Source organism: Acanthochromis polyacanthus, chromosome 10 (assembly GCF_021347895.1).
Source record: "Acanthochromis polyacanthus isolate Apoly-LR-REF ecotype Palm Island chromosome 10, KAUST_Apoly_ChrSc, whole genome shotgun sequence".
NCBI classification, from domain to species: Eukaryota; Metazoa; Chordata; class Actinopteri; family Pomacentridae; genus Acanthochromis; species Acanthochromis polyacanthus.
Window position 1 is genome coordinate 19,042,103 of NC_067122.1, and position 24,111 is coordinate 19,066,213.

Genomic DNA, 24,111 nt, shown 5'->3' on the forward strand with positions numbered 1-24,111 from the left:
TAGCCAAGGAGGGAGGTGAGAAAGAGAACAGTGTGAGTAAAAGCTCAAGAAAACAGAAATTTGTCTGCTGTTTTTACCTGTAAACATTTCATTTCATTGCATCCTTCTCTTCTCTTCTCTTCTCTTCTCTTCTCTTCTCTTCTCTTCTCTTCTCTTCTCTTCTCTTCTCTTCTCTTCTCTTCTCTTCTCTTCTCTTCTCTTCTCTTCTCTTCTCTTCTCTTCTCTTCTCTTCTTCTCTTCTTCTCTTCTCTTCTCCCTATTGTTTCTTTGTCCTTGACCTCTCCTCCTACTCCTCCTCCTCCTCCTCACTATGCTTCCTCTTTTCCTATATGTATCAGCTGATTGTGTGTCTTTGCACTTGACTAGGAAGTGGGAGGCTGAGGACGCATTGACACATTGATCTGTTTACTGAACAGTCAACAGGCGCAAACATCCATTCATGCAGACAGACACTCGTACCTCCTCCTTCTCTTTGTCTGCCTCAGACAAACACGCAGCCTCATCACCATGACCCACACACCTCTAATTACACCTCCATGCGATCCATCTCTCCCTTTCATCGGCCCTTTACTTTTCACCTCAGCCCCCGGGTGTTGGGGAAAAAAACGTGTGTGTGCGTTTGTGTGTAATAGAGGGGGGTCAGAGATGAGCATGTGTCTGTGGTGGTACAGTGAGGAGCGCTGCAGGCTTCAGACTGTGTTTTTTAGATGGTCTATTTTAAAAAATGAAGAAAAATCACAGTTGAGAGCCGCGTAATGACTTCCCACCTGGGGGGATGCCACAAAAGGAACGACAGAGGAGGGGAAGAAAATAGGGGAAAGGTGGTGAGCACAGGCAGGATACGGACCTAAATGAAGTGCTGTGAGAAGCATCGATGGGCCTGATGCGGAATTATTTGAATGGATTGCTGTTATCTTTTGCCATCTGGCTTAAATTGAAACTCTTTCATTCATGCATTTGGTTCTTTTTGCTGTGTAACGACTTCCTATCTGTCTGTTTATCTACTAGTCCTCCAAATAGGGTAAATGTCTTTGGTATTCAGCATTTAGTATGTGAGAGCATTAAAGTAGATGCCAAAATCATCAATGTGTACCTGATGGATTACCTGATCACCGTTCCACACTATTGATCGGCAGTCCTGCTCATGTCAGAAACATTTCTTTGTGTTAATTTAACAGATTAAATCCTAACACTTTAAGTATTTAAATTAGGGCTGTCACAGTTAATGCTTTAATGCTCTGTCTTAATTTAAAATTAATGATATGTTAATTATATTTAATTGCATCAATCACGTTTCACTGTTTATCCTGCTGGGCATCTCTTGGGGTTAAGGAACTTTAAACAGAGAATTTAAACTATGTGACATGAAATGTTTCTGTGTAACTCTTGAAAAAAGGAATAACCATTACTTTCACAAAAAAAAAAATACAAGTTACACGTATAAGCTATGAAATGCACTCTTCCTCTGTTCAGTGAAGATGGTATTTTATGCTGCAGCATTACTTTGACCACTGGCTTATGATTCAGCAAACAAAGACGTTTCTGCACTGCTCTTGTAATTGTTCTCTGTTTATGAAGATATTACATCTTGCTGTTGCATATTATAGATTTCAATAATTAGTACAACCGATCATTGTTGTATAGTGACCTCACTGAAACATATGTAGCACTATGAAATATGAAATTACTTTACTTTTCTACTTTTTTTTTGTGACCAGAAACAAAAAATCCTTAGGAAATCCTTTACCAAAACCACTCTGACTTTACTGTTCTGTAGCCAGCTACATTAAAATCTACAATCCTCGGTTGTATAAAATTACTGTCACTTAATGAATCTCCATTAAATCCTTCTGTTTTTGTTTTGAGATGCATGCTCACAGGAGACCAGCCGCTTAACACAGGTGTGTGTCTCTGCTGTGCCTCTGATCTCTTGGTTAGGTACTCACTTTGTGTTTTCTGTCAGAAATTCCACTTTTAAAAATTCATGTTTCATATTTATTTCTGCTGATTACAGTGCAAATGATATATTGCAGGTTTGTCTTTTTAAATAACCATAAGATGGCAGGTAATGCCAGCTGAGTTTAATTACTGATTCAAACTATAGTCATTTGAGACTTAAAAGCTTCATCAGGTAATGTCATCTGCCGGAAGGGGTGATTGCTGACCGTGATTTACACAAATATTTCGGCTTTCACTGTCACTTAAAGCACTCTGTTTGATTCAGACCCCACCGTAATAGCAGCATTGCATGACACATTATCAGCCACCTGATGGTACACAGTGAAAGTTATCTTCCGATTGCTTTTGAAGATGTTGAACCCTTTTGATTCTGATTTCACTCACCCCCAGGGACAAACTGTATACTTGTATTGCTGCAACCACGAGGAATATACCGACAGAAAAATGTACTCCTCCTATCTGTTGTTCAGTTCAGCCCATTTGTACTGTGGAGTTTAATGAACATTGCAGCTTCTATGGTTTGCTACTGTAGCAAAGCTTGGATTTGATTTATTTCATATCTTGCAGGTGCTTTTTCAGGTAACTGGAGGTAATTTTGGAGAAATTACAGCTTCATTAACGAGAGTGGCTGCAGTGACGGAATGAATGGATAAGTAGAATAGGAAAGTGAAGCACGGAAGTAGAAAGGAGAGAAATCCCAGACCTTGCCAGCATCTGTGCCCTGTTTCGTCAGTAATCTCTTCACTGTTGTGTAAGGCATTTGTCTCAACAAGCCCTGATTTCTTTGTCACTCTCTCAGTCACACAGTTGTCGCTAGTTTTATTAATATGCACAAAGCAAATTTTCCCCTCCATATGTCTTAACATGCCATGCAATGTGTTGATGAATCACATCCCTGTTTTAGGAACCAAACAGCGGATGGTTGGATATTTGGTCCTCTGAGCATTTGTGTTGTGTTTCGATAGTGTTAGAGGAGATTGGGAGCAGAGGTCCTCAGAGAACACCAATTACAGGGAAGTAGGGCAATGTGACACGTGACCTACACTTCAAGGCACAAACACACACATACACAAATGCAGCGAACATGAAACCAGAAAAGTACTGAGCTGTAGAGCAGTTTTGGTGAGTGAGTGACTGCGTGCGTGTTCTTAATCCTATTACAGATCAGCCGCTGCGCACTAAAGAGTAAAAGCAGGAAGAGAGAGAGGATGAGAGGACAAAAATAAAATTGCGAGAGGGGGTTAAATTACATCAGTTAGCATAAGTATATAATTTACATGCTTGCCACCATGTCAGGTAACTGTCAATAACAGTGCTGTTCCGTACTGAGGTTCATTTTCAGTGACAGGAGTGAATTTAAATGACTCCAAGATAATTAACACATTATTTAAAGACTAGCTAAATGTCATTATCTTACTTTAGTAGCTGTTTCTTCCACCTCTTACTCGTTGATTAGGTGTCACACCAAGTTGCTCTCCCAGAACTTTTATGGGGATGTGAGTGGGAAGAGAGAAGTAGGGGAAACAGAAAGATTAAAGAAGGGAGTGTGGTGACGGGGTCTCTGGTGTCGCTACACTGCAGAAAGTTGGGTGGAGGATGGGGGTGGTTATGCACTGAGCTCAAACACATACATCTAAGAATGTACAGTACACATCCACAGTCAGATGTTTATTTTAATAAAGTGTTAAGTGCAACTGAAGACACATCACCTACGTGTGTGTCTGCCTTTCCATTTTCTCTGAAACTGTACATGGTTTTGTTTGCATACATGACTGGAAAGTGTCGTCTACCATTAGAATGCAAGCAAGCGCAGACACACACGCCCTCCCCATTTTGATCAGATGAAAGCTGTCACCACATTAGATGCCATACATCTTTCATCTTCAATTAGTCATCCATCATTGCTCATCACTGTCTCGGGTTTCCCTTCTCTGCCATCTGGAGGATAGCTTCACCCAAGCCCCATTTGCAGAAATACCTGTACATCTGTTTTGTTTTACAGATCTGTGAAGACAAGGATCTGGAAACAATGATGTAGAACACACTTTACAGCTGCCAACCCCCAAAATGTTGATGCTATGACTAATGTCTTTGTAGATGGCTGATTTCTTAAAAATGTATTTTATCAAACCTTTATTTAACCAGGAAGTCCCATAAAAGTAAAATTCCCTACCTGGCCAAGAGGGCAGACTGTTATAAATGTACACAAAATTATAAAACCGAGAATGACAACTACTGACATGGGACAAAATAAAAGCACATTAAATCCAGCTTAGGAATAGCAATTGCACATCTTTTGATCAGTGTTTTGAGCTGTCTGTGGGAGACAAAGTCATTAAGCTGTAGTGTGTTCTGACGGTTATTCAATGACCAGAATAGGACACGGACTTTGTGGCAATTCAGAGCAAATCGTGGGCACCCTGTAGAGCAGCCCTTTAGATGAGTGACAATTATGCCAGCTACTGGTAAGTGATAAAATTTTACTTTGTAAATTAAAAATATCGCAGTACTTCTGTCTCTTTAGGCTTAATAAAGTCCAAGGAACCAAGTCAATAAGTGAATAGTGATACAGAGTCTAGACAGCAAAGAGTAGAGGCAGCACCGTGCATATAAATTATGTCCCCGCACTCTAAAACACTTCAGAATGTAGCCCATGCAAGCATCCTCCTAAATGCGAAATTACAACAGGCTCTATTTTATAATAAAATAATATAATAAAACCCAGCCTGATGCACAGTTTTTTCTCTGGCTGTTCAGTATGCACTGTGCAGAGAGCGTATCATCCACCCAGACACCCAAGCAACTGTTGGAAGAAACTTGTTCAATTAAGTCCCCTCCTAAAGAATGAATGCCAGCAATAGCAGAGATCTAGGAGTGAGCGCTGAGAAAGATCTGAAATTTAGATTTCTTAGCATTGAGAGAAAATGCAATGAGCCTTCCAACTGCTGAAAAGCAGTCTGATGCTGAGAGGCAACTGAATAGACCGCTGTGTCATCTGCATAAAGATGCACTTTAGTTATAAACAAGCCCTGCCCAATGTTATTTAAGCAAAAAAAAGAAAAAAGTAAGACAGAAAATTAAACTGAAACTAAAACTGAGGCTTGGCCAACTCCTTTCGAGATCTCCATAAAGTTTGACTAGTGTCCATCTTCAGAACACATGGCGTTCTGTCAGCTAAGTTGTTCCTGAACTCTTCCATAGCTTTGTCACCCATAGCGATGTCATGGAGGCTGCTCAGAAGCAGCTCTGGCCGACAAACTCAAATGCCTTGGACAGGAACAGGAAAGCACAATGCTACTTTCTGTCCAAGGCACTGAACATGTCATTTGTTCTCAAAAAAACTGCTGTTCTGATGCAACCTGATCTAAAGCTCACTGAGTTTCACTTAGGCTAATATTGTCATCCAGTAATTCCTTCAATTGCAGATTTATCTGAGATTCTAAAGTCGTTGCAAGGACAGGAAGTTTGGCTCTAGGCTGACAAAGAAAGCATACAAACATTGTGAACAGCTGCACAAATGCCATAATGAGCATATCTATGAACAGGAATGATAATGCAAAAGAGCACAACAGTGAAGCAACATTGTTTCATTACATTTCAACAGAGGCTAACAGCAGAGTGCATCATCATACTCTGGAGTACTGGGTAAACATACCAGCAGACTCACTGTTTTTTAATGTCTTGTATCCATTATGGCTAAACTATGCTTTTCCAGTCATTTTTAGTTTTTTTTCCTCTGGAAATCATCTCCAAATCAGTGTCTCGCCATCCCCCCAGGGAGTCCGACTCCCACTCATGGAACCACTGATGCAGAAGGAGAAAACAATCAAAAGCTAGATACAAGCCAAAACACGCTGCGGCGCATTGGACATTAACACCACTGTGCTCTTTATTTGTCAGACTCCTTCTCATGTCCAAATGATGCCTCGACCCCTTTCAGGCTCACTGGTGTGATGATCATCTCTTGTTGTTTACAGACAACCTAAGAAAACGAAAAAAAATGTAGTAGACAGAGAAGAGGGAATGGAAAATTGTCAGAGAAAGGAAAACAAAAGAAAAAGGTCCATTCAGGCTTTCCGGTTCATTTTCTATTTTCAGTATATTTTTAATTATCTTCCTTTTCAAGGGAAGCTTTCAATTTAAACTTTCCCATCTTCCATTTTAGTTGTTCAATAGGCATTTTAATGGACTATACAAAATACACAAAGCACAGGAACAGTCACAGAATAAAATGATGATAAAGCAATATCATTGCGGGAGTATATAAGAAGTGAGTTCAGGGTAAATGACCAGAACTTGACTTGACCTGGTCAGCTAACATTTCAGCACTCTCAGCAATAAAACGGCATGCCCTTAATATGTGCAAACTTTTGTTCCATTTCATTTATGCCACGAATCATATGTGTTCTCTTCAGGTCAATGCAGCTTAGTTTTTGTTCTTTTCACTTCTGTTTTCTTCGCCTTCTTTGACCACTAACCCCTCTCCGTGCCTTTTCCTTCTCAGCTCCTGGTTCTGGAAAGATTTGCACTAAATTTTCCATGAATTTTGTTCTTTAATCCAGCTCAAAGAGTTTTTCTCTGCATAAGTAGTTTTCACACAGATTTAAAACTTGAAACTTGTTTAAAACTTTTTTTTCTTTTTTTTCTTTTTGCCTAGCCTCATCTTTCATGCCTGTCTTACTTTCACAACCATAGCAATGTTGGTTCCTTCCTCTTCCACCTCTTCTGTCTCTTTCATCTTCTATGTCTAACTCTCCCTATTACTACTCCCTCAGTGTGCTTTTGTGTACTTACCTTGGGCCAGTTTCAGAGTTTAAGTGCACTTAATGAGGACCAAATACCTCATTAAAAACTGAACGCTAAAAACCTGCAGTATGTAGAATAAATTTTGCATCAGCGTTGTTATCAGTTTGTTGTCTTAATCTCTTTTTTGTTACATCAGGAGCTTTATATCTTGGGGGGTTGACAGATTTTTTTTAATTATATGATTTATTTAAATGATGTTTGTGCATATAATCAGACTTTGTAGAGTGTCTGCCTCTTTGTGGTGATATTAAAATTGACCACATCTTGCATTTGACATCATCACATGATAGAAGAAGGGTCTTATTTGTCAGAATAAAGAGTTTTTAAATCATTGCTTTTGCTTTTGCCTGTCTTTGTTTTGCGTCATGTATGTAAGGTTGTCTTTTCTTCTTCCTTTCAGATAGTAAATCAAATCAGGCACGTTAAAAAGAATTTTTCCTGAAGTCCCTGCATACCTTTTGCCATTTACTGTTAACAGAATCTCTAAGTGCTTTCCTTCTATTTGTTTATATTGGTGTGATGCAGCAATTCCCAATCTGTTTTTTAAATCTTACCTTGTGGCAAAGTGCCACAATGTAAACTGTAGAATAGAATTTAGAAATCACAGAGGATGCCACTCTTCCTTGCAATGGTTATGTTTGTTTACAGTCATTATGCTACTCTGTGAATAACACAGTGGTAACAACTTGTTGACATATAGAGCATCTTTAAAAATAGCACTAAAATACCCATTTTTTCCACTTTGGATGCTGCCCTTTTGTTCCGAATCCTGTGGGCAGTGTGTGGTGATTCTGTTTGCACTGATGCAGTAATGGCAGAAATTACCAAGTGGTAGAGCTGGTCTGAGGGTTTCTTTAGCCACACTTATACATGGTGCAACAAGAAATTTCCCTAAGCAATTTGAAGGTCTTTGGCTTCAGATGTATAACACTCAGTTTAAAAGCAGCTGCACAGTGCCCAAAAAGTAATGATGCGTCTAGTTCTTACTCCCCATTTCTCTGTCCCACACACACTTATGCTTTTCCTCTTTTGCTCTAGTCTAGGGTTGTTGCCTGCATGACGGCGATCCTCAGTCAGATGGATGATCGTCACTATGATACATACATAGAAACCTTCACTGTTCCTGATCTCGTAGTAAGTGCACACAGAAGCCTGCAGATGTCTGTTATCTATGCACTGATGGAAAGATACAAAAAAAATTGCATTGCATGAACATATAGTTGTATACTTACATGCGCTTTCTTCTCGGTTGTAGGACTTCCTGATGGAGTCCTTCATACTTTTCAAAGACCAGATTGGGAAACATGTGTATCCCTCTGACTGGATGGCCATGATCATGGTACAGAACAGGTAATATACTAAAATAGTACGAAGTTGCATGGTTCCAGCTGTTTCTGTACCTGAATATATGCCACAGCTGCCTGGGGAGGGCTGCTATCGGGCCCATGAGGCTTGGGTGTTCATTTTAAAGGATTGTCGACATCCACAGTGACTTGTTCATCCGCAAAAACCCACGCAGGGATAAGTTAGAGATAGTAAAGCTGGGATCAGGGCTGCGATGATGAAAATGGCTGATGTGACAAATGTGCGTGTGTGTGTGTATGTGAGATAGAGAGTGAGAGAGAAAGCTGAGTAGAGTGAAAGCTATCAGGGTGTTTTTGTGATGGGAGCAAGAGGAAAGGCTAAAGCTGTGTCAGAGGAAAAGGCAAATGGGTAAAAGTGGAAATGAAGTAGAAGAAAAGACAGGTTGATAAGGAGTCTTGGGTCAGGGAAGAGATGTGCAGATATAACAAGAAAGTCCCTCTTAAAGGAAGAGGAAAGAAAGAGCAGAATGAGAGGCAACGGCATATGGCTGGCAGGATAATGATGACAGATAGTGTTGAAGTAGAAGGAGACTAAGAGCAGTTTTGCTACTCAACTTGGGAAATGCATAAAGGCATATTTCACTGATATGCCTGCACACTGTGTTAAGTTGCTATCACGGTCCATCACTGTGACGGAAGGTTTGAATCTGAAGCAATATTACGGTCTTGTCTGAAATAGCAGTTTAAAGGTAGGAGCTCGAGCAGCTGTCAAAGCTGAAATTCATTGATTAAAAAAAAAAACAAATAACTTACATCTATAATAATGCAGACTTCCATTTTTCAACTGTTACACGTTGTCTTTTTTTGTTATTTGATTATTATTATTCATTTCCTGTAGAAACAAAGGACAAAAAAAATGTATCCTATTTTGGCAACTGAAAAAATAATAATGAAATGAGCTATAATAATAATGATGATAGATCAATAGATGACCAGTACTTACTATTGTACAATGACATATTTATATTACATTTTTGTTTTGAAAACTTCTGGAATTCTATAAGATATCTCTCATTTAACAAGCAATTCTATGTAGAATTACACAACCAATGCTCCCTTTCTTCATATTTATAGCTAATTTTGTTTAATATTATATTTGAAAGTTCTAAATTTGACAGTTTCAAATACTAAGTGAAAAGGACATGATTGTGAAATTGCAACATCCATGTTTGTTCCGGCTGTGCCGGTTATGGTTTTTTAATGTGAAAGAAAGTTAAGTCTTTATTTAAAAAATTTAAGCTTTAAGGGGTTTTTAATTGCGTTCTACATCAGACATGCAAAATCACAGTCTGTTTTTGTAATATTCTTGCTATATTTGTGCATTGCAAAAACATGTCTAAAAAAGTAAACATACAGGAAAAAAAGATCCATAAAATGACAGTTTTGTTTCTTCACAATGTAAATCAGCGATCAACTGCTACCATGAGATATGAGTTGAGTCAGGAATCTGACTGTGTTTGCACACCTCGATTGTGTTTACAATATATGTGCGTGTGTGTCCATTAGAGTGTTTCTGAGAGCCATCAATACCTATGCCGACACTATGAACCAGAAGTTCCTCAATAACGATGACTTTGAAGTACAGGTAGGTGTTTGTGTGAGAATTGTTTTGAAGCTTTATCCCTTCTCGATTGTATTGATGTTATTGTTCCTGTGCCACTTGTAACATAAATTTCAGTGGTCTCTTCCTAAAATCTGATTTTTCCTTCACTCTTCCTCCCTGTCTAGTTGTGGAATAACTACTTCCACTTGGCGGTGGCTTTTATTACTCAGGAGTCTCTGCAGCTTCAGCATTTCTCTCCAACCAAGAGGAACAAGATTCTGGCCAAGTGAGAGTAGAACCATTTAATTTCCCTATTTACTACACCTACTCTCTCTGCACTAATGAAACACTCAGTGATTTGCGATCTATTTGGAGACTGCATTTACTGTTTGTTCGCCCACTGCCTATTAAACCCCCGTGTTACCTGTAGATAGACATTCAATTTAGTTCACGGGGAGGCAGAGTAGTGCAGCATTTTCTTTCCCACTGGGTTGTTCAGCTTCTGTAGGTAAAAACAACAGTATTGATTAAGACATTGTTTCTGAACTCAGGGGCTGATTTCTCCTTCTGTCTGTGTTTCTGTGTTTTCCCTCTCCCACTCTCTCCCTCTCAAACACTTTATTTCAGATATGGCGATATGAGAAGCCTCATTGGCTTCGCAATTCGAGACATCTGGTACAAACTAGGTAAGAAAATCGCAGAAATTTGTAGTGTAAAGTATGATTGCACTGCCGCTTGTGGGAATGATTGCACTCCATGACACCACCAGGAGTGTGGGAAGTCTGTGTTTTTCCATGTAGCATGGAGGCAAAGGCTTACTATGTCAGCACTATTTCACAGAGACAAACATCAATATAGGACTATATATGTCTATATGAATAAAACTCAGTGTTCCTTAATAGCCAGAGAAAGTTGCATGTACGGGAGTGTTGCGACAGATTCTCTACATAGGAGAGTTGAAAGTTCTTATTGCAAATGGAAAACAGTTTAATTAAATGAGGCCTGTGAAGCTACATTAGCATCAGTGGAAGGTAGTGAACATGTTGTAAGGGGTCAGATAAGATATTACCTGTTCTTTTAAAGTGCGTATATGTATGTCTTTTAGGAAGTCATAAGATCTGTTTCATCCCTGGGATGGTGGGCCCCATCCTGGAGATGACTTTGATCCCTGAGGAGGAGTTGAGGAGGGCCACTATTCCCATCTTCTTTGACATGATCACCTGTGAACATGCACAGTTTGGAAACTTCCACAAGGTACAGCCACACATACAGGAACGCAAAAAGAGTATAGATACTGAAAGACATCCAAAGACAGCCACATGCAGAGTTTACATCTGGGGATATAAGCATAAATGCAAAACAAATTACTTCACAAAATCCACACTCACGCAGAAACACGAGGACATACATATTGTCCTCCATCGATTTCCTGTGAAGCTGCACATAAAAGTAAAGGAGGCACCTTAATTATGCCTGCATAATTGATTTCTTCTTCCATTGCGCCTCTGTTTTGCTTCCTCATCTCCCTTTTCTCTATGTGTTTGTTTTTTCTCCCCGTCTTTGTTCTATTCTGCAGTTTGAGAACGAGATCATTCTGAAGTTGGACCACGAGGTGGAGGGTGGAGGAGGAGACGAGCGTTACATGCAACTACTGGAGACCATGTAGGCCTTAGTGTTAGAACATATCAAGTTATAACATGGTATAAAATGGTACAAATTAAAATGTTATGTCCACTCTCTTGCTATTTTCTAAGCAGCTAACCTTCAGAGTGCATTACCTGCTTGCCTTTGAGAATTGAACACTTGTCATAAGTTTCTGAGTAACAAGGCAAAACCTTTTCAGACATCTCTGATGATTAACTTGTTCGTGCTTGTCTGCCAGCTTGTTGGACTGTGCTGCCCAGAAACCCACGCTGAAGCCACAGGTGCAGCACTTTGTCTCCTTGGTGAAGGGACTCCTCATTCGTCTCCTTGACTACCGCACCGTGATGAGCGATGACAGCCGCAACAACCGCATGAGCTGCACTGTCAATCTTCTGGTGAGTCCCACCTTCTTTGAAAATCAGAAATGAGCAGGCAGGCTTGCCCTTCGCCTTGCTTTTGAAAGTCTTGTTGGAATCACAGTCTTGACAGGTGCCACACTTACATATGCAAAATGTGTTCAAGAGGGCGTCCTAAAAGGGCAGTCGTGTACCCATGAAGAGAAAGTTTGAAGTTGGATCTTAGAATTTCAACACATTGGTCTGAGCTTTTTTCTCTGTGAGAATTTCATCATTTTCTGTTTTTTTCTTGTTTGACTGATGCTTGCAGAATCTTTTAAAATCTCCCATATGCTGTGAATCTGGCGTGCATCATCACAGATTTGCATTTATTGGCACTAACCCTGTGATTCTTGTTCAGTACTTTGTAGTTGTAGCATTGAACCTCACAGTAAAGAGTTGCTGAGCTCAGACACACACGCATCGATAAACCCGTCATTAATTGACAGACTGTCAGGAGATACTAGTCAGTGTGCTTGCTCCATTCAGATCTCACTCATACCAATGTCATCCATACCAAAGCAGCCAGACTGATCAAGGAGCTTTTTACCAAACACTGATTTTATGTCTCACATGCCAAAGTCTTTCTTTTCCTTTTCCACATTTAATTTGTGTGCTGATTGATCTAAAGGAAAAGATTCATCTCTGTGTCTGGTCTCCAGCTGTTTGCAGTGGGTTGCATCAGCTCCTGTCTGTTCCAAAGCCTTTCTCTTATGTGATCTCCTAATCAGATTCTCCCCCACGGTATTCTCAGGTTTAGTAATGGATCCCTTCTACCCACCATATGATCGTCTCCGCAGCAGATTAAATCACATGACTCCTCCTCCAAAGTCTGTCTTTCTTTGTCCATGGAATTTCTGAGAAACATTTAAAAGGATCATTTAACCGCAAATGGGGGATTGTGTAGTTGTATCTGGTTGTGTCTATTTTTTCCCCTAACAAGGAGGCTGCTGGTACATAGCAGATGCCCATTAGCTTTTCTGTTTATTTGTTTAGCCAGCTGAAAAGAAATCCTTTCTGCATTCTAGCCAGGACTACTGCATTCTCCTGTCCATGCCACTCCAGGCTAGCTTCACTCAGGGATAATACACACACACGCAGTCACACACTTACTTCTTCATGCAGACGCACGTTCAAAGACACACAAATTTCCTTGTACGCATTAAAAGATACAGAATGCTCCCTCACTTGGCTAAGCTTCTAACTTGTAGGGTTTCCAGCCCAACTTTGTGATTCCAGGGTCAGTTTCATTTTCTCACAAGAGAATGTTGATATTGCAGATGTGCACACGTGAAGATTTTTAAACACTTACAACTTCATAGTTCTGCTGTAGGTTATGTCGTTGCCTGTTCAAGATACATATCAGCTGCTGTAGAAACATCTGACGTTCTTCATAATGCTCACCCTACAACAGGAAATGGATTTATTGAATTTGAAACACATCAGTGAAATCAATGTGTCTTACTCTTGCTAAAACTAAGCAAATACATATAAATGTGCATACAGTATGCTTTGGCTTCCCAATAACTATTGCTATAATTGAGCTCTTTTTTTTTTTTTTTTTTTGGTGCATATTTCTATTGTGCATATATGCGAGTGCTTCTGTTTGTATCTATTATTTGTGCTGGTGATGGGAGGTGAGGTTACATCAGTTCGTTCCACTGCTCTGTTCTCAGTAGATGTCATTAAACTTCATTAAACTGGGAATTTGTGCATTTTAACGAGCAAGTGTTCATGCGCACTCTTCCACACATTAAAACACACATGAGCAATCAGAAATACAGAGTGTAACATGCATAACAGACACATACAGCCATTAGGGCAAACACTCAGCCATACAAATACAAAATTACAAACTTAGTCACTGCAGTCCTTCAGAATAATTTTCAAAATCTTCTTGCATCCAAACACGCACAAACACACACACACACACACACACACACACACACACACACACACACACACACACACACACACACACACACACACACACACACACACACACACACACACACACAAACAGTAACCCTACCTCTCCTTTTGTGTTTGCAGAACTTTTACAAGGACATCAATCGTGAAGGGATGTACATCAGGTATTTGCATGCTGGATTTGACATGAAATATGTTTGAATGGTCCATGTTTGTGTTGTATGTGTATGCATGTATATGCATGTCTGGAAGTGTGTACGTGCAAGCGTGTGTGGCTCCATAATCTGACAAGGGATTATATGAGTTCTACTGAATTAATGTCAAAATCCACAGGATCAGCCCTTGGTCTGACTGGAGGGAGAACAGAGAGAAAGAGAGACATGATGAACACGAGGGAGGGAGGGAGAGAGAGGTGGGGAGATGGAGAAAGACAGGATATTTGCAGGACAGGGAGAGAGAGAAAGAGAGGAATACTGATCCCATCAGGTCCCATGGTGCATTTCTGGCAATGGCTTTTAGACACTAGTTATCTGGATGTGTGAATGTAAGCCTAAGTCAACGGTTGATCAACTGCCTTAGTCAGCTCTGTGGAGGATACAGTAACAGCTGGCTGGCTCGCTAGTCAGTGTTAGCCAACAGACATGGTTTAATGCAAATGTTCATTTACTGCATGTGTTATGTAAGAAGTCAGAGTGTGATATTATAATGCAGTTATGCAACAATGAATAATGAAATTCTGCACTAATTGTGTTATGACTCACTGTGTGCATAATGAAACATTTGCAGACTAATTACTTTCCTATATACTCAAAACAATACTTAATGCATACATCCTTATGTGTGTACGTCTATACGTGATGAAACTTGTTCATTCATGTTGGTAATTTGTGAATACAGAACTCTGCTTCAGTATTTCAGATTCGGACCAAATAGTTACCCAGGTGACCCAAGAACTGAGTGTTTGTGCTAACCATATCTGCACCAACGCCTTTGGCAGCAGATTCCTAATTTGATTCTGACCTTCCAGACCGCTGGCTGCATTTCACTTTGCTGCACTCTGTGCTGCAGTTCTTGTCTGTCTACACTTACTATTGAATAAAGGCAAAAAAAAAATACCCAAAATAAATTAGAAAATAAAAATAAAATAACATGTATCTAGTAGAATCCAACAAAGGAAAATAGGAAAGCTCACTTGGGTTTGCATTGGATTGGTTTGGTCATGTCTATCTCCAAATTGTCTCTCAATTCAAAAATTTGACAACTGTTATGTCCCAACTTACTCATGTACTACTGTGCATACTGTACTGCCTCCATGTTACTACGTACTGCTTACTAATCATTATAACATCCCTCATTTTGCAACTTGCTTTAATTAAACTTCAGGACACGTTTAATGTTATTTTATGTTTTGTACGATCTTTGTAGAGTTGTCTCCCTACTCACTCTATTATCTCTTCTCCATTGCCCTTGTTATTGGAAAATGATATATGTCAAGAGCACACTATAAAGGCTTAATATTCATTAACTGGATTTTTTAGCTTGTGCACTAATTGATGGATTTTTTTGTCACATTTTTTTGACATCCTAGAATTATATGCAATCGGGTCACTGCTCATGTCATGCCCATTCAAAGTGATATGCCATAATTTTGACTTTACACCAGCCATTAAACTTAATTACAGGGAAACATTAAATTAATTTAACGTTCAACATTGACTTATGCAGACTTAAGTGCACTGTACGGAATGTTTCTGATTAGCATATAGTGTAGTAGAATGAAAATCTGTCTCTTTCTAAATTTGGCTCATGAAAACCATGTCAGGTGTGAATAGACTGGGGTCCAGGCAGGAAGAAGGAGGACAGGAGTGTGAGCAGGGGGAGGAGGAGGGACAAGGTGGGAAAGGACAGACACCCGCAGAAGGATGAGGAGTAAATGAAACACAAATACGACAGTGAAAGGTTAGATTTAGGTATGCAGCTCATAGATGAAAACGAGAGAGGGGCTGAGAATGTTTTGGGTTTTTTTCACTCACACACAGCAGCTCGACCGTCAGAACTAACAAACCAGGCAAAGAAACAGAGAGAGCGAGTGTGAGGCAGAGTGATTCGGTGCAACATCTGCGATTAATCCTTCATTTACAGGTCTTGGGGTTGCCCAACAGTGGCATCTAGTGGAGTGATGTTTAAGTCACTTTAGAAAATGGATTTGACTTGTGTAATTGTGTCTGTGTGTGTTTAGGTACCTCTACAAACTGAGGGACCTTCACCTCGAGGGTGAAAATTACACAGAGGCAGCGTACACCCTGCTGCTGCATTCTCGCCTGCTCAAGGTAAAGCAAACACACACACGAACATAAAGAAATATTTTGTTTGTTCGTGCTGGCCCCGGTGTTTTGTTCTGCCTAATCACGAAGCTGCCACAAATGAGGCCGTTTTATTATTAGCTGATAAATGGCCGCTGCGTCACTGGCCTCCAAATGATGAAGCTCCAAGGTTAGTTTATGGCATAGTGTCAGGCACTGCAGCTAGATCACTATGGTGATTGATGCAGCACACTTGCACAGGCACTTTGTGTGTAAGTGTGTGTTTTGTGTGTGAGAGGATGTGCATGCATGCGTCTGAGTGTGTTTGACCTCTTTTGTCTCTTCATCTCTTTTATGGGAAACTTAGTGGCTCACGTAGAGGGACAGAGGAATGGGAGCATCTCTTGCTCTTTATCTTCTCTCTCTGTCTTGTATCATTACATCAAAGCAGTTGAACTCTGTAGCCTTTCTTTTATATTCTCCATTCATCTGCTGTGTCAGACCTGTCATCCCCGTTTCGCTTTATTGGAAAGAGCAGACTGCAGCACACGACATGCTACAATCGTCTTCCTCACGATCCTCAGAAGATTAGACAGATTTGGAGATCATGATGTACTTTTTGTTTGCTTGTTTGTTTGCTTTCTAAATTAGATTTCTGTGTAATTTATGCAATGGAAGATAAATTGCTGTCTAATGTATATTATAAATGTGTGCTTGTGTCTTTGTGCACACTCTGCCTCTGGACTAATCTTGATTTATTACAAAGAACTCTAAGTTTGAAATTCTTCTTCTTTCTCGTTGCATCGTTAAATGATAAATGGGACAGCGAAAATCAGAGATAGTTTGACTACATGCGAGGTTGCTTGAAAAAGTTCTCTGCCTCACCAGAAAACATCACAAGATGGAGATTGTTCCAACATTATTATTCAACATAGTCACCCTTAATTTCAATGCAATTGGTCCACTGATGTTCACTTTCCCTTTATGGAAAATGATACTCCAGAAACTCCTCAACAGCATGGATGACTTCATCATTGCTCTGACAATGGCAACCACACAAGTGGGGTTTCAGTTTGGGGAGCAGAAGTCAGACAGTGCAGGTCAGGTTAGTAAGCTTCATGGGGCAACAGTTCAAAGCCACATTTGGCTGCTTTTGCCACCTGTGTTGTGTGGACGAATACATTATCCTAGAGCAACAGCAGCCACCTGAAAGCTTTCCTCTCCTTTTTTTGATTGCCTCAAACATTTAACAATGTGGACAAAGATATAAGACTTCCCCTAATTGGAAGTTACACCCTCTTGTCTCCGGATGAAACTGAGATTTGCTTATGATGGTGAAATAATCACTAATTATTATCCCTTTTCTTGTCCTTGGCTTCTCTCTAATGTGCCTGTCTTTGTACGTGCCGGCATCCCAGTGGTCAGATGACATGTGTAGCCCTCAGTTTGAGCTCCACGGCTCCCAAACCCAGCGGCAGCTCAAGGAAACACTCTACGACACCATCATTGACTACTTTGACAAGGGCAAGGTGAGGATTGTTTTATACTCTTTTACCTTCCTCTTTAGCTGTTAAATTTTAAACTGTTGACTATCTCTTCACAAAGTAAAGTGATTATTTGAAAAAAAGCATTTGGTTAGTGAACCAAAATCAGTTGTCATAAAATATTTCACAAAAAAAAGCAATGCCTTTAGATGACAGTTAATCGTCACTGCTGTTAATTTACATAACTTTGGGGTTTTCTTTCATGAAATTGGAGGAGATTTCAGTGCCGTTGTTTTGTAAAATGCTGCTCTCCTGTCTCACACCTTTGTAACGATGAGACATTGTTGCAATCACACAGTCATCTTTGCAGTATGCTGGTGTCACATTCATTCTGTATTCTCCATGAGTGTGTCATGTTCTCTGAAGCCGAGACAGAGTTCTCTTCCCTCTACGGGGACCTGCAGACAGAGATTTTCATGAGATGAATTCCCACAACAACACTTGTTACTGATGTATTAGCAGGTGGTGTAATGAAGGACACTGAATCTGCTTATTTCCTTGATGTATTTGTGTGTGTGTGTGTGTATTTAGATGTGGGAAGAGGCCATCACTCTGTGTAAGGAACTCGCAGAACAGTATGAAAATGAGATCTTCGACTACGAGTTGCTCAGCAAGAGACTGGTAATACTTTACAGTCTCAAACCTTCCTGTCTTCTGTGCAGCAGTCGTGATCACATATTTTTCTGTTTTTTTTTTTCCCCTCAAAAATTCTCCTCTGAATTCCCTTCATAGATGTTTTTGATGTTCTTGGTTTAACAGGGCATTTGAAGGAAAGGAAGAGGTTTTTATTTCAGTGTTTTATAGCAGTAGTAACATAGCTCAATTAAATACTTCAGTAATATAAATAAAATATGTAGGCTATTCAAGAAGTTTGATTTATTTTTTGGCAAGCTGTCCAACATTCTGCGTTCAAGTTGTAAATTGCGCTGATAACCTCAGAACATACTGTTTTCAATCGGCGTATTCCTTTCCACCATGTTCGTCATGTAACATTCATCCATGTTTAACACTTCCTTGACACTTCAAATCCTCTTTTTAAATCGATATTTTCTCAAGGGCTCTAGTTCGGGCTTCCTTAATTAGCATATGACCCCAAAAATGTGATTCCTCACTGTCAGTCTTCAACTGTCTACTTCAAACTCTTCGTAGTCCTTCTTCGCTTTGTCTTCTCACTTTGTCAGCTTCCTTCTTTCCTTCATCCTTTGCTTTGACACCACAGCAGAAGTGATTCTCTCCATACCAAAATCCTGACTTGAGGTTTAGCACCACCTTCTCCTCTGTCTCCCCTTCACTTAACTCATCTTTTCCCCTCCCCAAAGAAAATTACACTTTTCCCGACAATGGAAAAACCCCCTGTCTCTCTTTATATGACTGCAGCAGTGGCTCTCTGCTAATGCTGAATTTATGTGGTTATATAAATGACAGACATTGCCCTTGAATGGTGTGCACTTTTTTCTGCATCTATCACCCTCACAGGCCCAGCATTCTGCTGAGGGTTGCTTTGTCATTGGCATGAGCTGATAAAACTGCCCCAGCTGCACCCGGTGCACATCTGAGACTCTCCCCTGAACACATCCTCTGTCTCTCTCTTTGTCTCTCTCTGCAGGAAAAACAAGCCAAGTTCTATGAGAATATTATGAAGATCTTGAGGCCTAAACCAGACTACTTTGCAGTCGGATACTATGGACAGGGCTACCCTCCATTCCTCAGGGTTTGCATTTAAGCCACTGTTAATACAAATGAACATTATAACACTACATAGAAGCACCTTGTGTTTCATAGAAATGAAATACGCTCTTTTTATTACCAAAAATAGAAATTTACATTGTTCCCAAAAGTAATGTTGACTGCTTTCTTGTTAAAAGAACAACAAAATAAGGATTAAAAAAAAAAAAAACTTCTTTCCTATGATCAGCACTGAAGCGTAGCTATTTAAAATTGCAGCAGTCGACAAATTTTTAAGAATATCATCAAGATGATTACCAGAATGGGACATAAGGTACCTTCAGGGAACATTGTAGATCTGTGGATTTCAGCAAACTCTAGAAATAAAATGTTGCAGTGTTTATTGCTCCTGTATTCATTAGATGTGTTAATGTGCTGTGGTAAGGAGTATGACAAAGTCAAGGACTCCGTTTTTAGAAGGGCAGTGAAAGGAAGCAAGGCACAAGCCCACTTCTGTGCCTTTGAAAAAGAATTGGGATGTCTGCCAGTTCTCTAGATGGAAGAATATTCTTATTGTATTCGATATATGTATATATATATAATGTTGCAGGATAAATTGGATGTTAATCTGTTCATTTTCTTTATTAACACCACTTCATTTCACTTGGCTTCAGAACAAGGTGTTCATCCACCGTGGTAAGGAGTATGAGCGCAGAGAGGACTTCCAGAACCAGCTCATGAGTCAGTTCCCAAGCTCTGTGCGCCTGAACACAACCACCATGCCAGGAGAAGATATCAGAAACTCTCCACTTCAGTGTATCCTTCAGGCAGCATAACACACACAGAAAGACACGTGTGCATAGAAAGCAGAAAATATAAATGCTTTCCATGGTCCACAGTTTTCACAGCTACAAACATGCAAATCAGAACTACACAATGACTTCATAGTGTCTTTATGATTTCTAAGTAATTCAGTCACTACAGAAATCTCAAAGTAAATAGTGAGATCAGCTAAGATCATATTTTTCTATAACATAATATCAGGGGAGCATTTTACCCAGAAATGTAATCTGACATAACCAGACATCAAATGTGTAAAATATTTTCATCCATAAGTTTTGGTCTGATTTAAAATTTCACATTTTGTTGTACCTTTTGTTGCACCTCTGTGTATTAAACCCCACTGATTGGACACATGCCCCAACTATCAGTTTGTGCACCCCGACACACAAAAACTAAAATTTCATCCATCATGTAGTAGTGACAGATTTATTTCTGAGCCATCTGTAACAGACATCCAGTGTTTCACAGTGCAGCCCGTCCTCGAGATCCCTCCTCGTTTGAAGAACAAACCTGTTCCTGACCAGATCATCAAGTCAGTCTGATAAATGATAAATTATAAGCCAACTCTTGAAAAAAAATGGCTCTTCTATGTATATTTTTTCCTCTCTTGTAAATGGTTTCTTTTATTTTCTTTGTTGGACTCTTTCCTCTCCTCTGTGTCTCTCTTCTTACACAATCTAGCTTCTACAAGTCCAACTACGTGCAGCGATTTCACTACTCCAGACCTGTGAGGAAAGGACCTGTGGACCCAAACAATGAGTTTGCTGTGAGTAGCTTTTTCTTGTTAAGTGAAAAGATTTATAACCACAGGGACCGTGAAAGCATTTCAGAATCTATTGTATTCTTGTTATAAGTCTGAAAAAAGGAGTTCCTGTTCTATAAAATAATAGGGTTTCATTCAGCAGCAGGTTATGGAGCAATTATACGATAAGACGTGCGTTTTACGCTTCGTTTTCAGACGAGCACTTGAGATGCAGCATCAGATTCAGGTATTACTGTGGTGTATGACTAGATTAGATTAAATCTAAATGAAATTGTGCAGCAAGTGTCTGGTAGGAGTTCAGTCTTTAATTCATGATATGATATTGGGTTATAAGGATGCACCAGTGGCAGAGATTCATGTAACAGCTTTAATATTTTTCTCCCTTCCCTCCTTTTGTTTTAGTCCATGTGGATTGAACGCACAACCTTCACCACTGTCTACAAGCTGCCCGGGATCCTGCGCTGGTTTGAGGCTACTGACATGAAACATGTAAGCCAGCAGAGAATGTTTTCATTCCATGTTTGACTTGTGTGTTTGCTGTGAGATACTGTCTCCAGTGTAACATGTTCCCCATCTCACCACCGCTGATTAAATTCCTTTTCTTTCTCCTTTTTCGCTAAATTTTTTATTGTATATCTCCCACACTTGACTCTGTAAAAACCCTCCATATTTATTTCATCCGTGCCATACCCTCTTGTCTCAATTTTTTTCCATCCTCCTTCCTTCTCCTTTTTCTACCTTCCCAGACTACTTTGTCTCCACTAGAGAATGCCATAGAAACCATGGACTCCACAAATGACAAGATTCTGACCATGATTAACCAGTACCAGGCTGACTGGAGCCTTCCCATCAACCCTCTCTCCATGCTGCTTAATGGCATTGTGGATCCAGCTGTCATGGGCGGCTTTGCCAAGTATGAGAAGGTATACTGTTAACCTGTCATGGATCTTCACCCGTATTCTAAGCCTTACTGAAATAGCGCTGTGTAGGTCAATTATTGACAAATAATTGCTAGAGTTACATCTGAGATTTGTGATTATAGATTAATGTTTGTATAATTAGTCTTTGTTGTTGTCTGCTGTCAAAGATGTGTCATGACTAAGCAGGACAATGATTCACCACGTCTGAGCAAATCCTTAAAAAGTTTAAGAGAGACCACATCAGTGCAAGACTCATTTTTTTTAATGATGAATTGACTCAAATGTATTTAGTATTAAAACCCAGTATCACCTCCTGAGGCTCTGAATATGATCAAAGTTAAGTTTTGCAGTCCGGACAGTATTAAATGAATTGTGCTTATTAGACTGTGTTGTGTTAATAGCTCAAAATATGTATAGTATTTATATTCCAGCTCCATCCTGTATTATGATATCCCATATACTATGCTTACAAAGTGCACATCAGTGGAAAAGTCAATTCTTAATTTAAAAAACTGTCTGGGTGTTGAACATTTCCTCTGCATCAGGCATTCTTCACCGAAGAATACACCCAGCAGCACCCAGAGGACAGAGATAAACTGCTGCGGCTCAAAGACCTCATCGCGTGGCAGGTGCTGAACATGTTATCACACATTCTCAGATACAAATACACAGCACACAGAGGTGGCTTCTCTAATGTGGTTCTACTGGTGACACCATACCATTTCTATTTATAGATCCCGTTACTAGGTGGAGGAATCTCCCTCCATGGAAAGAGGGTGACAGATGACCTGCGTCCTTTCCACGAGCGCATGGAGGAATGCTTCAAACAGCTGAAAAAGAAGGTGGAGAAGGAGTACGGAGTGAGAGAGTTGGTAAGAACTGGGGAAAAACAAGACGAGCGGCAAAGAAAAGAGAAAAAATTAGGATAATGAGAGCCTTTTTACTGAAACTTGGTGTTTCGATAAACCAAAGCATCTTCTTTTCTGCAAACCCGGAGTTACTATGGCAAAGCTGTGCTAATTGAGCTGCAAATTAGCTGAACCAGGAGAATTTAAAGATCAAAATACTCGCAAAACCCATGAGTGGAGTTTTAATAAGGAGTTTGTACCTTTAAGTTTGGATCAATTAAACCGGGGCAAACATGGTTATTAACTTCTAAATTGGCTCTGCCTTTCAGGAAGAATTACACTAATGATAAGTTAAGTAATGATATAGTGTTTGCACTTTTCTTTTGTCTCTAAAGATGCACTTCTGCTTTGCATTACTTCCACAACTCATCAGTATGCAGCATATTGCTTAGACTTCTTTTTGTCTCTCCAGCCGGACTTGGATGAGAGAAAATCTACTCGTCCTCGCTCCATGCTGCGCTCCATTCGTCAGTCCATCATCTCGATTTCCTCTCTGCAAGGATCTGAATGTGGGACTCCAACCAAGTCCCAGGCAGACAGGTAGCATACATGTTTGTGACTTTATCAAGTGATCTTAGTCTCAAAAGAATCCTAAAGTTCATTGCAAGAATGAATCTGCATCTATGGGAAAAACTAATACACACTTCAGCTCCAACATAGATTTAAAAATGAGCCATTAACCCCTTTAATTTACTACTCACACCCTTCCACAGGGACCTCCCTCCTGAGTCGCCGAACTCCTGGAGCTCCAGCCTGCAGCGCTCCAGTGGCAGCGTGAGTACAGTAGAGGAGGGGGTGGTGACGGTGGGCGACACAGAGGTCAAACTGAGGAAGAGTAAGAAGAAGAAGAAACGGAGCAGCATGATCTTCATCTCAGAAGAAAGAGAACGAACGAACACACTGGACTGCAAACGGGTGAGAATTAGCAACAGTTGAGTTAAGGGGGATCATGAGAAAGAGAAGAGATGAGCTGGTGAGGTAGCATGTAAAGGGACATTTAATCCCTGAAATGTGGGGTGTCATTGCTGAGTTTTGTGTGATCTCTGTCTCCCTCTAGCTGTCCAAGAAACAGGAATTCCGCAGTGACACCAACTTGTCTGAGCCAAATGAAGGAAATGTGTTGCTCACCAATGCCAACTCCAGATCGCTGCCTGCCATCACAGGTGACAAACACACACAAATCTAGCTGGAGCTGAACAACACACTGTAAATGAGTTGGAGCTGTAAAATAAGGGCACACAAACCCATAATAAAAGCCATGACCTCAGAGGAATATCTGGGGGTTTTTTGTCTGTTCTGAAAAGCTGACTGTAAGAAAATAAGTCAAACAAGGTCATAGCAGGAAATGCTTTTGCAGTCATTTGTATATGTAAGAAACAAATTGGCAAGCTGGGGATTGTAGCAGTAACAACCTGTGCTAACACACTGTGATATGAGATAGCAAATTAGTTCATTAGTCATGTTGTAATTCTGTAATTTCAGCATGCTGTCATCCAGTTAATATTTTATTGTTTTCGTGATGCAA

The 24,111-nt window shown here is 40.0% G+C and overlaps 1 protein-coding gene across 1 annotated transcript in view; it reads left to right on the top strand.

Moving 5' to 3' along the window:
- The window catches only part of LOC110957763 (dedicator of cytokinesis protein 2), a 98,321-nt gene that overhangs the window by 72,525 nt on the left and 1,685 nt on the right, over window positions 1-24,111 (top strand). Inside the window, exons 27-49 of the mRNA XM_022203956.2 lie at window positions 7,804-7,899; window positions 8,021-8,115; window positions 9,636-9,714; window positions 9,858-9,958; window positions 10,300-10,358; window positions 10,778-10,926; window positions 11,249-11,334; window positions 11,555-11,711; window positions 13,764-13,804; window positions 15,880-15,970; window positions 17,362-17,472; window positions 18,019-18,108; window positions 19,094-19,198; window positions 19,827-19,968; window positions 20,446-20,527; window positions 20,677-20,761; window positions 21,161-21,247; window positions 21,505-21,681; window positions 22,224-22,307; window positions 22,413-22,550; window positions 22,999-23,126; window positions 23,300-23,501; window positions 23,644-23,749. Coding sequence (XP_022059648.2) covers window positions 7,804-7,899; window positions 8,021-8,115; window positions 9,636-9,714; window positions 9,858-9,958; window positions 10,300-10,358; window positions 10,778-10,926; window positions 11,249-11,334; window positions 11,555-11,711; window positions 13,764-13,804; window positions 15,880-15,970; window positions 17,362-17,472; window positions 18,019-18,108; window positions 19,094-19,198; window positions 19,827-19,968; window positions 20,446-20,527; window positions 20,677-20,761; window positions 21,161-21,247; window positions 21,505-21,681; window positions 22,224-22,307; window positions 22,413-22,550; window positions 22,999-23,126; window positions 23,300-23,501; window positions 23,644-23,749 — 2,491 coding nt within the window. The remainder of the gene's footprint in view (window positions 1-7,803; window positions 7,900-8,020; window positions 8,116-9,635; window positions 9,715-9,857; window positions 9,959-10,299; window positions 10,359-10,777; window positions 10,927-11,248; window positions 11,335-11,554; window positions 11,712-13,763; window positions 13,805-15,879; window positions 15,971-17,361; window positions 17,473-18,018; window positions 18,109-19,093; window positions 19,199-19,826; window positions 19,969-20,445; window positions 20,528-20,676; window positions 20,762-21,160; window positions 21,248-21,504; window positions 21,682-22,223; window positions 22,308-22,412; window positions 22,551-22,998; window positions 23,127-23,299; window positions 23,502-23,643; window positions 23,750-24,111) is intronic.